The 15,239-nt window shown below is 34.6% G+C and overlaps 1 protein-coding gene across 1 annotated transcript; it reads left to right on the forward strand.

Annotated features, from left to right (window-relative positions):
- The first annotated feature begins 561 nt into the window (after positions 1–561).
- LOC145106968 (uncharacterized) lies at positions 562–1,167 on the forward strand. The gene is made up of 2 exons (XM_079043879.1): positions 562–894; positions 985–1,167. Exons 1-2 carry the CDS (start codon positions 562–564, stop codon positions 1,165–1,167), a joined length of 516 nt encoding a protein of 171 aa, XP_078900005.1.
- Positions 1,168–15,239: the final 14,072 nt, after the last annotated feature.

The following is a 15,239-nucleotide window of genomic DNA, read 5'->3' on the forward strand; positions in this document are numbered from 1 at the left end:
TAAAATGAAGCTATCAAATCACCCTAAGTTTAAACCTTAATTGGTTATGTTTTGGTTGAGTTATAGAGCCCTAAATAGGGACTGTTATGATTGGTGCATAATAATTTTGCACTTTTCATAAATTTTGTCAAACTTTGAACCATAATAAAAGCTTCATACCAGCTCGGAATGATGCGATTTTTTCCAGATTTCACTCCTCTGTCTTGTCTATGTTTTAGCATCAAACAATAGTTTAATTGGTTATGTTTTGGTTGACTTATACAGCCCCAAACAGGGGCTGTTATGATTGTTACATAGTAATTCAACACTTTTTATAAATTTTGTTCAACTTTGAACCATCATAAAAGCTTCATACCAGCTCGGAATGATGTAATTTTTTTCCAGATTGTACTCCTTTGTCTTGTCTATGTTTTAGCATCAAAAAATAGGTTAATTGATTAAGTTTTGGTTGAGTTATACAGCCCCAAACAGGGGCTGTTAGGATTGTTTTATAATATTTTGTATTCATTGTGGTATGATAATATTATGTTTAATGTTAGGACTGTAAAAAAATTTGTAGTCATGGCTGGACGAAACAAACACACATGGACTACTGAAGAAGATACAAAGTTAATTGAAGCATTTTTGGAGTTACATGTATCTGGAAAGTATGGTGGCGTCGATAACGGATTCAAACCCGGTTATTTAAAGGCAGTGCAACAATTACTAGATGTAAGTCTTCCTAACTCGGGTTTGAAAGCAGAGCCTCATATTAAATTGAGGATGAAGACATGGAAAAACCATTTCAACATTGTGCACGACATGGTATACAGAACAAACACGAGTGGATTCGGCTCGGATACGGATAATTGTTGTGTTACCGCCGACGCTGAAGTTTGGGTTGAGTACATAAAGGTACTATAATGATTATGTTTGTAGTATTTTTTGTCATTAAAACATATTGTAAATGAATAGTAACCAATTAATTTTGTGCCATTCTTGTAGAGTCATAAAGGTGCTGCATGTTTTCGCGATAAACCATTTCCCCAATTCAATAACCTATGTAAAATCTTCGGTAAGGACAGAGCTACTGGTCATGGAGCTACTAATCTTGGAGAAGATGTGACTGAAGAGACACAAAGAAGCTTACCTGTTGATGTGGAAGGGATGGAAGATATTTTTGAATAGACACAACAAATTGCTCGTGGCAATAGTAAACGCAAAAGGCCTCCAACAGATGAAACTGAAAGCTCTTATAAGGAAGCTGCGAAAGAAATGAAAGAGACTTTCAAGGAGGTTGGTGAAAAACTTAATGAAACAATATAAAATATAGGAATGCAAGAAAATAAGGAAGCATGTGATATGATATATAAAGTTATCGAAGATATACAACGCATGCCAAATATCAATGTCAAACAGCGAATTAAGGCGATTGACATGTTTAGCAAAGTTCAATTTCGCGCCCGGGCGTTTTTTAAGAATACAGAAGTAGAAAAGATTTGTTACATGGAAATGATTGTGGATGGCTCAATATCATGATTAGGTTATTTTAAGTTATGCTTTTTTACGAATATTGAAGTTGACTCTTTGCGCATTCTGTATTAGACATAGTTATGTTTTTTTAGTTGTTAGGAATATTGAATTATATTTTTTGCATATCTTACATTGGATATAGTTTTTGAATAATATGATTGTCATATTTCTTTAAAATCTATTTGTATGTTATTCTTTCAAATTAGAAATATGTTTTCCAATACAAGATATATAAAAAATAATATTAATTAATTAGAAAATGAATTATCTAGTAACAATTAATATTAAAATAAAAAAATTAAAAACATAAAAGATGCATATTTTGATTAATTAAGATATACATTATAACACATTTTTATAAAAGGATGTTTTTTGAAAATGAATAAACAAGGTAAAAAAAACTCATTTTCATTTCATTGATTAATACAACCAAACAAGAGAAATGATTCTCAAAAACATTTATCAAGTGAATTCTCAGTTCTAGCAAACAGGGGAGTCAATTCTCTTTCTCCAGCTTAATTCTTTTTCTCTGCATTTCCATTCTCTGCAACAATTCCATTTCTACGTACCAAACGCACCCTAATATCTCTAACTAATAAGAGTTGAAGTTAAGTTCCCTTGCTTAAGCATATTTTTTTAGGATCTTTAGTTTTTGAGTGAATAAAAATGAGAAAAGAAAAAAAAAGAAAAAAAAAGAGTAAAAAAAACCAATTGAAAGTAAAAAAGTTGTAAAAGTTTGAGAGAATAAGAGTCTACAAAGCTATGAAGATCAAGAAATATCATGAAGAAAAGCTCTGAATTATCGAAGACTCAAGAATAAGGCGAAATTTGCCAAGTTATTTATTGTATTTTTTATTTTCTAGGTTATTTTTCCATATGTATACTTGGGGGTTTAACCAAAAATACCTTGAGGTTAAGAAATTTTTCTGGGGATGGATTCGGAGGGATGCATAAAATGAGCGTTGTTCAAAAGAAGTGGGCAAGTGTTTATGAAGATTGTGAGTATTTAGGATTAGGGAGGTTCTTAGGAAAATTAGACATAAATACATGCATTACAGTCTTGGAGTAATGGAGATGCTCAAAATGGATTGTCTTGTGCAATGTTGGTAGCTAAAGTCTTGATATGATAATAATAAATTCAATTTTGCTTGAGGGAAAGCAAAAGACTAGTGTGGGGTAGATTGATAACGTCTATTTTATGCATATATTTATGATGTTTTCTTATTATTTTATACTATGTTTTTATGTTATTCAGAACTAAAAGATACTTAATACGCTTGGAAATGTTCAATTATAGTTAAAATCGGAGCTGGAATGCAAAAGGAGGAGAAACGAGCTAAAAAGACGCAAAAAGGATGTTGCTGGACAGCTTGACCCCTCGTCAGTGTTTTGGTCATATCTTATGACTCGTAACTCCGATTGATGAGATTCAAAATGTTCTGAAAACTAGAATGAATTTTGGACGGCTTTCAGGTTTTGAGAAAATGTTGATTCCCAACAAACATGCCGTGGTGAATGGAATATTCATAATTCTTGACGCTGACTTAGAGAATACGAGATTTTAATGAAGAACACGACGTGTTGGCCATTTAGCATGTCGTGTTGACGCTGAAACCTATAAATAAAGCCGAAAATTATCCCTAATCCCATATCTTAAACCCTAGATCGATTCATGCGATTATAAACCCCCAAGAAGCCGTTTTGAGGGTCTAGAAGGCGGCCGGAAGGCCGTTAAGCTGACACGAGCAAAGATATGAAGGATTGGAGAGAGGATTCATGCCAGAAATTATTTGGTTTGTTGTTCTGACCATGATTAGCATTCCAATGTGATTTTTTTATGCGTTTACTTTCTGATTTGGGTGTTAAAACCCTTTGCTTTGTGTTTATGATTGGATGAATCCTTGAATTTGAGGATTAATTGCCATTTGGATTGTTTATTCGTGTTTAATTTATTTTGTCAAGTTTGATTGCAAGATCCATATGTTTTAAGATTGTTACTTATTCCTTATTGCTGAATTGATAGATTTTAGATAACCATCTGACTGTGTTAATTTGAATCAAAGTTGTCCACTAGAGTTTTGAAAAAAAACCTAGGGTTTGGAAATAAATGATGAACATTAATATGTATGCATGAGTAGATGACCAATCTATACATGATTTAATTCCTATGACCAATAGGGTTAAATAAGATCAAATATTTCTTAATACGGACTAATTCTAATTTGCATGATTGTTTGTTCACCTGATCAATGAATTAATAGTTGTGTTGAACTCAAAGGATTAGTAGCGTGACCAAGATGCTAGTCACTTTAGGAATCAGTGAACAAGAATAAATAAATATGTGTGTGCAATTATCTTTGATTTTAAGATGTAATTCGTCTAAACCAAAGTACCTCAAGAGATTTGTCTTCGGTCAGTTTATCGAGATTTGTTGTTTAGCCGTTTGTTTGAGATTTAATTCCAAATAACCCTTCTTTGCTGCTTTCGTGTAACATATAATCAAAAACTCCAAATTAATTCACCACCGTTCCCCTTGTGTTCGACACCTGTTCTTACCACAACTATATTATTACACCAATAGGTTAACTGCCTAGTGTGTGTTTGTCCGGATGCAATAAAATCAGTTTTATAAATTTAAAACTTGAGAAATTAATATATATATCACACATCACTCATCCTCTCTCTCCTCTCTTGTCTTCTAGTTCTAGGTTTTAGGTGTGAGCCATTAGAAGCATCATCCTTTTGGTGCTAAGCTTTCCAAGACCAAAAACTATAAGGGATTGAAGTGATTTGTTTACTACAACAAATCAAAAAGTACGTAACCCTAACTAGGTTTACATTAGGGTTTATGTTTGGTTTTTTTCTTCATTGTGTTATCTTCAAAGTGTTATGACATAGATCCTTATAGGTTGCATATGCCCTTTAATTGTTAAATGATTTTCTGCAAGTACATGTTTGTTATAACCACTGTTGTAAAAATCCCGACTAGGTCCCGATTATTCTTTGATTAATCCCTAGGCGCTACTAGGCGATTAATCACTGCATACCTAATGAGTGAAACATTATAAAACGATCAAATTTTAATATTTTGAAGAAATTTTATCTCAATGGAAACTATTTTAGGCATGATTAGTGTTGTATTAATCATATGAACCTATTTTGTTATCATATTAGTAGTATTTACGAACTTTGATATGATATTAGTCATATTTAATTTTTTAAAATTCAACAAATTAGCAATTAATGGTCCCCGATTAATCTCCGCCTAGACGATTAATCCCTTGACCCCGGTCCACCGACTAACTAACGTCGAGCGTTTTTACAACCTTGGTTATAACCTATAAAACTCATCACTGGTATCGGATCCTTGATGTGCCTAACATTGATTGTACATGAGTTGAATTGGAAAAAAAAATCTGACACTCTAGTTTCTCACGATGTGACATGCCTTCTGTTACGACGTGAGAACATTATAAATTCGTTTTTCAGGATTTTTCTACCTAATCTAATTAGTAGGGTTAATTTTACTAATCATCTGGTTTTGATTATGTTGATATCCAAATTTTGAATGCCTTATATAACTAAATAAAAAACCCTATATATTAGAAGATAATCTTGGAATACATAATTTTTAGTTGTAAGATTAATTGAATTGAGTTATTCTTATGGATTTAATAGTACATTTAATTATAAGATTAATTTAGATAATTAATATTTAAACCTTGTGGTTTAAAAAAGTTTTAAAATACACCTTATATATATATATATATATATATATATATATATATATATATATATATATATATATATATATATATATATTAAATGGTTAATTACTATTTTTATAAAAAAAAAAGTCAGTTGAATCAATAGTAGGCATCATTCACGAAGCCATACTATAATATGGGTATAAGGAAACAGCCTATAAAATGACCGTTGAATGAGTGTCCTTTTCACCCACTGCTTCTTTGTGTGGTGGAGGGTCGTTAGCCGAACGGGTTCAATAGGACATAATCATATTAAAAGTATAACGTTATAAAGTAACAGAATCTTCTAAAATCCCACTCTAGTTACTTTAGGAAAAATGTGAAGTTGTATGCTAATCCATGAAAACGTGTATCGTTTCTTTATAAGTCGTTAGTGGAGCATGTGTGGTTAACTGACAAACTAATGTGGGACTATAAAGATGAAATGATGAAACAACTCGTGTTTATAATTGTTGATGGAGCGTGTGTGGTTAACCGACATATCAATGAGAGATTATAAATGGATCGGGAGTGTTTGAACATGTTTACATGGTTATTCACATTTTAATTGTGATCCTCGGCACCCCAGTCACAATTGGTAAGAGCATAATATGATATTAAACATGTCATTGACGTTTCAATGAAAATATCAAAAGATCTAGAAGTTTCATGTGATTGATATTGGTGAAATGGTTCTACCTACCTAAAATAGTTTCGTGATATGACTACGGCATCCCTCTTCATATTACAAAATGAAAATATGGATCCTAGCCTTAATTTAAATTTTTGGGTTAATAATTAAGGATTAAAATCAACTAACTTGAATTCTCTCTTTTCCCACTTTTTAGACGTCAAATCAAGATAATAATGGTCTTCCTCGTTCTTATGGAAATGGTTTTCCTCAATCTTCTGGAGATGGTCTTATAAGGTTACACTCTATGATCTGATGAATCAAACACTCTACACTATCTGTCAATGTCAACGTATTGTCAACTACCAGTGCTAACGTATCAAGCTTATCAGTGTCGGCACATAGTATAGTTATTATATTGTAATTTTTTATATATTATGTAATGATATAGATAAGTATAGAATAGATAGCAGATCCGGTATCTTTGTTATTAAGATCGGTTCTTAGTATAGATAAGATACAATACCTTAAATCATGGGATTGATATCTATATATTAATATATAATCTACATTAGGATAAACCCTAATGTAAATAGAGTTGGCTTTGTGTCAGTCGTCTTTGTGACAACCCATCTTCTTGGTGAAGACAAAACTCTTTCTTGGTGAAAGAACAATTTGTAGAACTCTCTGTTCCATTTACTTTCTATTCTTTATTTTCTTAGATTAAGTTTTACTTTCATATTTATACTTCAAGTGTATCCCATCGATACAAACCTTAATTGGTATTAGATCAGGTTTGTGATACACGCGAGTAATCATGTCGAATCCTAAATCCTTTGGTCTCAACAAAATTCCTCCCATTTATGATAACAATTTCGCTATGTGGAAGACAAAATCCATGGTTGTTCTTGAAACCATTTACTATTAGGCGAAAAATATTGTTGAAAAAGGTCCCCATGTTCCTATGTACCAACCCATTGCCAACAATGCTCCCGTTGGCCTCCTGAAGCAAAAGCCAGAGACGAGTTATGATGACGATGACAAGAGACTGCTTAGTCTTGATGTAAAATCCATGGCTACTATTGGAAACTCTCTTCCCTACCACGTATATCATCTCGTACAAAATTATGAATCGGCTCAAAAGATGATGGATACGCTAATAGTGGCTTATGAAGGTACCGTGGAAGTCCAGGCCATAACCATCAACAACCTCAATCGGAGATATGAGCATTTATTTGCTCAACAAGGTGAGACACTTACCTAAAGCTTTAATAGGTTTAACTTCTTGGTTAATGATATGCGTATGATGGGAATCATCAAACACTTATCTCAGTTGGTTCTGAAGTTTCTTGATTCTCTTGGGAAAAGCTGGGAACATCACGTTAGTGTTCTTAAGAACGGTGAAAAGATCGATATCATGGATCTGAACTTGTTTGGTAATCTACAAAATTATGAAGATACCAAGGCTATTCGTAAAGAAATCATGAATGAATCAAGCAAGGAAAAGTCTGTTGCTCTAGTGTCTTGAAAGGAAGCAATGAAGCACATCAGCAAATCAGCCAATTCATATCAGGGTGAGAAAAGTGATGAAGATATCACTAATGAACTTGTTTTCGGCCCTGCTCTTATTGTCAAAAGCTATGAAGAAAGTAGATCAAACGGGGTTCGAAGAGCTTAGTCTAAAGAAAACAGTTCAGCAAGGAGATCCTCTAGAGAAGAGAAACTCAGGTAATTGTTTTAATTGTGGAATCCATGATCATTTTGCCAGGGATTGCAAGGAGAATAATGAAGCTTAAAGTCTGGAGAATTATGAAGTTTTGTACAAGAGGCTTGTATCCCATATGAAGAAGGAAAACATCTCTCTGCCGAAATCCTTCATTAAACAAGAGGATCATGAAGAATGGATGGAAAAAGAGGAGACATATGAAGATGATGGGTTGAATGTTAACGGTCTTATGGAACTTATCAATGATTCCCATGATGGCATATGTGATGCTGATAGTTCTCATGCTGTCAAAGGATCAAGTCCAAATATAGGAAATACTTGGTACCTAGACAGTGGAAGCTCTAGACACATAACCGGTTACAATTCCATCTTAACAAATTTTGTAGAGAATGATGGTCCATAGGTAACTTTTAGTGACAATAGCGGAAGAGCTGTTATAGGTGTTGGAACTTTTGAATGCAGGACGATTAAGCTGGAGGACGTGTTTTATGTCGAGGATCTGAAAGTTAACTTCACCTCCATCAGTAAACTTTATGACACTGGTTACAAATTTCTTTTCAACGGTCATGAGGGAAAAGTGTTTGATTCTGAAAACAAAATCGTGCTTTCTGCACTAAGGTACAACAATATTTATATGATTTGATTTTATTGGTTTAGACATTGATACTTTATTTTGTTTTTGCTTCATTTGTTGCTAATATCGAATTTCTGAACATAAGTTGCTACAATTTTCATTTATTTTTGCTTTTGTGCATTAAAATTTTCTTTTATTATCTTACCAAAGGAGTATACATTGTACATTTTCTACTAACATTGCTTACATGTTCTTATCTATCGATAATGACCTTATCTGACTAAGTATACTTTGGAGGGATCAACGTCATTCCTTGAATGCATCAATCTCCTTGAAAGAGCTAGTAGACGCTGACTTTGCATCTTTTCTTCAACACCAACTGCCCTCTCACTGAAGTTGATGCTTATGCTGATGAGACCAGATGGGGGATACATGTGCCACCAGGTGTTCTTCTGGACACATATCTCTTCTGCCTTGAATAACCTATTTTGGTTGCATTGAGATGAAGTGAAGTTTCGTGACATGGCGTGCCTAAGTTCCAGAGACGCTGTCACTGCAACTTCATCACCTCAAAGATCCAAAGGCGTATTCAACAAGATAGTGATCCCACATTCTCTTCCTTCATGGATCACAATGAATGGAACCTTCGAGTGTTGTCTTGGTGACTCTCATAACTCGAAGGTTACAAAGACTATATCCCTCTAACTCATTGGTTACAAACACTAGATTGTCTTCTTCTTTTGTTCTTGGTGAACATGAAGCTTGAAATTAATCTGCAGAATATCAACGATTAAAGGCATTCTCTTTCTTTGATTACTATGAATTGTGTTGTTTTTATGTGATATCGTTGATCTTGTTTGTTCTCTGTTATAGCTAAAATTTCAAGTGGTAGATATCTTGGAAAATAGAAGTGCATTTATGACCATTCAATTCCAAAGTTTTGATGGAACGAGTCTTTATCACCTTTTCTGAAAAAGTCGCACATATTTTTCTATTTAAACTATTTTATTTTTTGACTAACTCTTTTGTTTGTATTCTTATATTATTCAATATTTTGTACCATTTTCTTAAAGGGATCAGATGGTGGAAATTCTAAGCCTAGTAGGCAAATTTTAACAAATTATCGTCCCTAGAAGCATGCTGTTGTATGTGACTAAATTTCTCTAAGTTTCTCATCAGCGAGACCAACTGCTGAGACCATTGAGTAACCCCCTCATGATGATTGTGTAGCATTGTCTAAACTTTCAAAGTGAGATTGTTTGGTCCAAATAAAAAATTCTATAGAAAGGATGGGGTATTTATTTTTAATTAATCATTTTTACCTGACTATGTCCCTAGAAGCATGCTTTACGTATGCATCAACTCTCATGTTCTACTGAAACATTAAGCATAACCCCATGGCTTACCATGATTGCATAGTCATCAGCGTAATAGTTACATGTCTGGTTCTTAAATGAAAAAGGGTTGTTCATATCCCTGACCTCCTAGTCTAAGGTATGACATGGTACCATTATGAGTTAACGGTGAATTTTTGATTCTAGAATGCAAATTACTTTATGATACGAAAGTCTAAACCACTTGTTGATGAGTTAAACTGTTTATGATTCACGTTGATTTCACCTCAGCATGATTGAAACAATCCATTCTTTCATTTATCTTCTTAATAAAACTTAATGATTCACTGTGTTATACCACACACCGATAAAAGTTTGAAACTCTGTGCCAATGGTTAGTCTATGTACCAAAGACTATCACACACACCAATCCATTCTTGCCCTTACATTATTCTTTAAAATTTTATGATTCAATGTAATGTACCATATGCTGATGAGAGTTTGACATATCTATGTCGATGGTTAAGCTAAAACACCACAACTTATCACATGCATTATACCACTCTTGCCCTTTTCTTTTAATAAAAATGATTAACGATTCAGCGTATAAAACTACACATTGATGAGATCTCGCAATACTATGCTAGAGAATGGTAGTTCAAACCCACACTATCAGGAGACATCACAAACTTAACATTTCAAGGCACTCGCTGATCGTTTATGCTGATGTTCATTACCTTTATGACATGTCACCTGTTTTAACAATAACTTTGTGGATGACGACTGAAAAATCCACCATTATCTTGGGATACAATATTTTTACGGCACATATATCGTCATTCATGATTACGTAAAAGGGAAGAAACTTTTTGGGTATATATTGTGAATTCTTCATCCTAGGTCACTTTTACAAGCTATTAAAGCAATTAATCTCTTTCTTTCTAAAAAACTCCCGATCTTCATCTTCCTCAAAGCTTTCACCATGTCAAAACCACTGTACGATTTTGTCCCCAATGCCAATCTCATCAAAGGTCCTCATGCCCCTGTCTCTCTTATCATTCAAGCGAACAATGTGGCGTTCACCGATGAAATCCCAAAGCAGTTCGCAAACTCAGGAATCGAAGACATTATATACTACGTTAAGAGCGGTCGCCTTCAATATGCATCGTGCGACTTTCCAGACTCATTCTACCCTAAATAAATATGTGAGTTCTACTACTCGTGCTTTGTTGATACTCTGCTCGAACTGTTACTGAAACTATTGGAGATGGTCAATTTAGGGTTATTATTGATGTGGAATCCTTTAGAACTGCTCTTCGTCTTCTTCGATTTGAAAATTAATCTGAACCTCCTTTAGAAGAAAGTTATAAATATGTTCGTGAAAAATTAGGGTATAATTTCAAACTTAAGGGCCTCACTCATGATCCATAAAAGAACACTCTTCATCAGTGTTTTAATGTAAGATGGAAGTATTTAACCAGTGTGTTTGGAAAATGTCTTGGACACAAGATTGGGATCTTGGATCAGCTGAATCTTTTTGAGTAAAGGATTTTATTTTCCATAGTAAACAACAAAAGACTAGATTTTGCTCGACTGTTTCTTGATCGAGTGATTGACTGCTTCACTGGGAACAAGAAGCTAGCTTATGTTCCTTATCAATGTTGGCTTGCACTGATTCTATCGCGTAAAGACATATATGTTGTGAATCATGGGCTTATCATTCCAATTCATGCCCTTTATTCAAAGATTATCAATGTCAATCCATCTAAAGGTGACTTTCCTATTACTCTAAGAATGCAAAAATGGATCGAAAAACCCTATATGGTTGAATCCTCAGATTCTGATGAGGATGATGATAAAGAAGACACTGATAAAGACGCTGGTAAGAGAATAGTGAGGATGCTTATGAAGAAGGCTCCGATAATAAAAAAATGAGCTAATTACGAAGAAGACACTGCTAAAGATAAATAAGAATCAGCCACTGATAAGGGAGAAGACTCTTCTCAGAGAATGAACTCTCCTCTTCGGATAAACAAGCACAATCAATTTTTATCTACTTCCTCATCCACTCCTTCTGTAGATGATGCTGCAAAACATGGATCAACCCCCCTATTGTGGAAACTGCTGAACCAATGATCCAAGACAAGTCAGCGCCTCCTTCTCCTTAATCTGAGACTGTTCCTTCTATGCCAACTCCTATCATGATTTCTGACTTGTATCAAGAAAATCAGGAAGAATCCAACGCAAACTTTCAGCCTACTGTGCTTTCCCAGCTTTCTCTAATTGTGTAGATTTCTCAATCTATAGGAAATAGGTTGAGTAAAATTAAAAGGGATGTGGCTACAATGAAGCAACTTATGGCTTTGGGTGATGATGATGATAATGATGATATGGTTGTTGATGACACTCCACCAAACTCTCCAGGTGATAATCCTCCACCACCTCCTAGCTCTCCTCCCCAATCTGATTCTGCCAAAAAGGGGGAGAATCATCAATGGGGTTCTCATCCAATGCAAATGCAGGTGATGATTGTACTAACTTCATCTCATCTTGAGATGACTGGAAGGGTTGAAGCTGAAGTTGATCCTCAAAAGTATATTGTTGTTTTTGATATTCCATACGCTGATACAACAACTGATCAACCCATTCCAGACACTGGTGACCAATCAGAGAACGATGACTTTGAAGCATTTCTGGATCTTGGTTTCATGCCACAAGTTGTTGTTCCTGCTGTTCCTTTAAATGTTTTCTACCCTAATTCTTACTTTTAGGGGGAGATTTCTCAAGAGGTTCCTCAAGGAACTAATAGTGTCATTGAATATCATGATGATCAGCTCAATCCTCGAAAGAGGAATGCTTCCTTCTCAGGGGGGGATCATGACGCTGAAGCTGGAAGCTCTTCTGCTGTTGCTGGTGATCCTTCAACACCTCCTCCTAAAAAGAAAACCAAGCTCATGTTTGATCAAAATGAATTTGCAGAAACATGGAGGTTACCTATTAAGGAAAATAGAGAAATCATGTTAGAATATAATGTTGCTATTTGACAAAAGAAACAAGAAAAAGAAAGAACATATGTCTGCCAAACTTGTTCAAGCTCTTGCTTCCGCTGATGAGAGTGCTAATGTTAAAAGCACTCATAATCAGTTCAAGAAAAACTTCAATAATAATATGGATAAACAACATATAGTTTCAGACCTGGATGACCAGATCGACAGGAAGAAGTTTGGAGACGTTCTTACTCGCAGATCTAAGTCTGGTCCTATTGTCAAAGTGAGATGAACTAAACCAAGAAATGAGTCCCTGAAGCTTCACTTGGTTAGAAAGAATATAAAATATGAATACACTGAAGTTGTTTTTTCTCGTGAACAAGTCAAATTTGGCTACAACGAGTGCATGCAAATTCAAGAAATCATTGACAAACACAAGTGTATTTATGCTCAGGAAGTGAAGTTGGAATTTCAGCAGCTTCTCAACAAAGTCAAGAAGTTGAACCTTGTACCATCAGCTAGTCCATCTAGACTGTCATCCTTAAGAAGAACAAGTGCTCCCAGACATTCCAAGAATACCAAGTTTCTTCTTCCTTATGGAACTTGGTATATCAACAATGAATTACCAGCGAGTGTTGAACCAATCCAATATATGTTTATTACAGAACCAGAGCATGGTATATTTTATCTTCACAGTCAGAATCAAATGTTCTTTCAACGCATTGATGATTTTCCTTCTGTTCCCACTGAACATTTGTTTCATCTTCGCATGGAAGGACTTGGTCACTGTGAACTGGAAAGAGGATATCGCTTGATGATATCTTTAGAGCTTATTAGAAGACTGGATGAACTTAAAATTGATCAATTCAGATGGGTCAAGCCTGAGATCTTGAAAGAAGCTGACAAGTTCTATAATGGTTCTTCTGATGACTCTAAAGAAGATTATTTTTGACATCATCAGATAGGGGGAGATTGTAATTTCACATCTTATGATATGATGAGTCAAACACTCTACACTATCTATCAGCATCAGCATATTGTCAACTACCAATGCCATCATATCAAGCTTATCAGCGTCAGCACATAGTATAGTTATTCTATTGTAATCTTTTGTATATTAGGCAATGATATAGATAAATATAGAATAGATAGCATATCCGATATCTTTGTTATTAATATCGGTTCTTAGTATAGATAAGATACAATCCCTTAAATCATGGGATTGATATGTATAGATTAGTATATAATCTATATTAGGGTAAAACCTAATGTAGAGAGAGTTTGGATTTGTGTCTATCGTCTTTGTGACAACCCGTCTTCTTGGTGAAGACAAAACTCTTTCTTGGTGAAATAAGAATTTGGAGAACTCTCTGTGTCATTTACTTTCTATTCTTTATTTTCTTATATTAAGTTTTACTTTCATCTTTACACTTGAAGTGTATCCGATCGATAAAAACCTTCAGGTCTTCCCATTCTGATCAAGGTCAAAATGTCTTCCCTTCTTTGGGTAATGGTGGAATTGGACATCGTCCTCCTTCAACTCTTCCACATCATCCTCCCGTGACTTTCCCAACATCACGTTTTCCTCAAGTTGAAAGATATAAAACTACTCAATCCCTATTTGTTAGAAAATAGGGGATGAATAGATTTCTTGGATTCTCTGAAAGTCGTGATTCACTATCAAATTGAAGTAGTTCGACGGTACAGATCGAACACTCAATTGGATGAAATTCAGAGAATGAAATCTGAGAATGTATGTGAAAATGTTCTTCAAGATGTACCAGAAAAATGACCAAAAATGGATATATCATTCCTGTCTGAAAACTGTCAATAGACAGTTACAAACTGTCATAAAACTACCAAACCTGTCATTAAACGGATCTCAGGGAAAAAGGGTCAACTTTCTAAAATTGTATTTTTGATGCATGTTTTAATATAGCAACACAGCTCGATCCCAGCCAGGGGCTCTGCCCCTTGGACCCTGCCAGCGGCTGCTGCCCCCGGACCCCCGTTCGTTTAGGGGCTTCGCCCCTAAATAACAATATACTTTGAATCTTGAAAAACTTGAACAAGTGTGCACTCCTACACCATCCTAACTTGTTCAATATTCAACAAGATCACTTTTGGTCAACAAATTTAATCCTATTACACTTAAATAATATTGATGATATAAAATCACCAACACTATTGGCCTGTAAACACGAAGATGGAAATTCTTTGTGTGCACATGTTCTGAAAATGAAATCATACATTGACAAATTGGAAAGAATTACCAAAGGATAAATCTATTGATTTGGTTCTTATCTCACTTCCTAAGTCATATTTAGAACTTTCATATGAGAAATATCGATGTAACCCTAACTGATCTGACCGAGATGTTGATAATTGTTGAAGCAGAAATACTTATAAGGTCTAATCCCAAGGTTTCCATGGACATTGACAATGGTAAAATTTGTGATCAAGGAAATTTTTTTCTTCCCGATCGAAAGGGATCGACCGAGGTCAAAATGTATAATCATATGATAAAGAGAAAGTTTGGTTCCAAGATCATTCCCAATGTTGACCCTAATGAGTCCATTTGTTTCTACTGCCAACTGAAGGGACATTGGAAGCGAGCTGCCCAAAATACCTGAAGAATCTTGAAGATGGTAACGTTAATTCGTGTGACTCTACTTTAGGTAAATCCATTATCTAACTCCATTCCTATTCATAGACTCTTAATACATGAT

This window comes from Lactuca virosa, chromosome 4 (assembly GCF_052849685.1).
Source record: "Lactuca virosa cultivar CGN04683 chromosome 4, Lactuca_virosa_CGN04683_v6, whole genome shotgun sequence".
Lineage (NCBI taxonomy): Eukaryota > Viridiplantae > Streptophyta > Magnoliopsida > Asterales > Asteraceae > Lactuca > Lactuca virosa.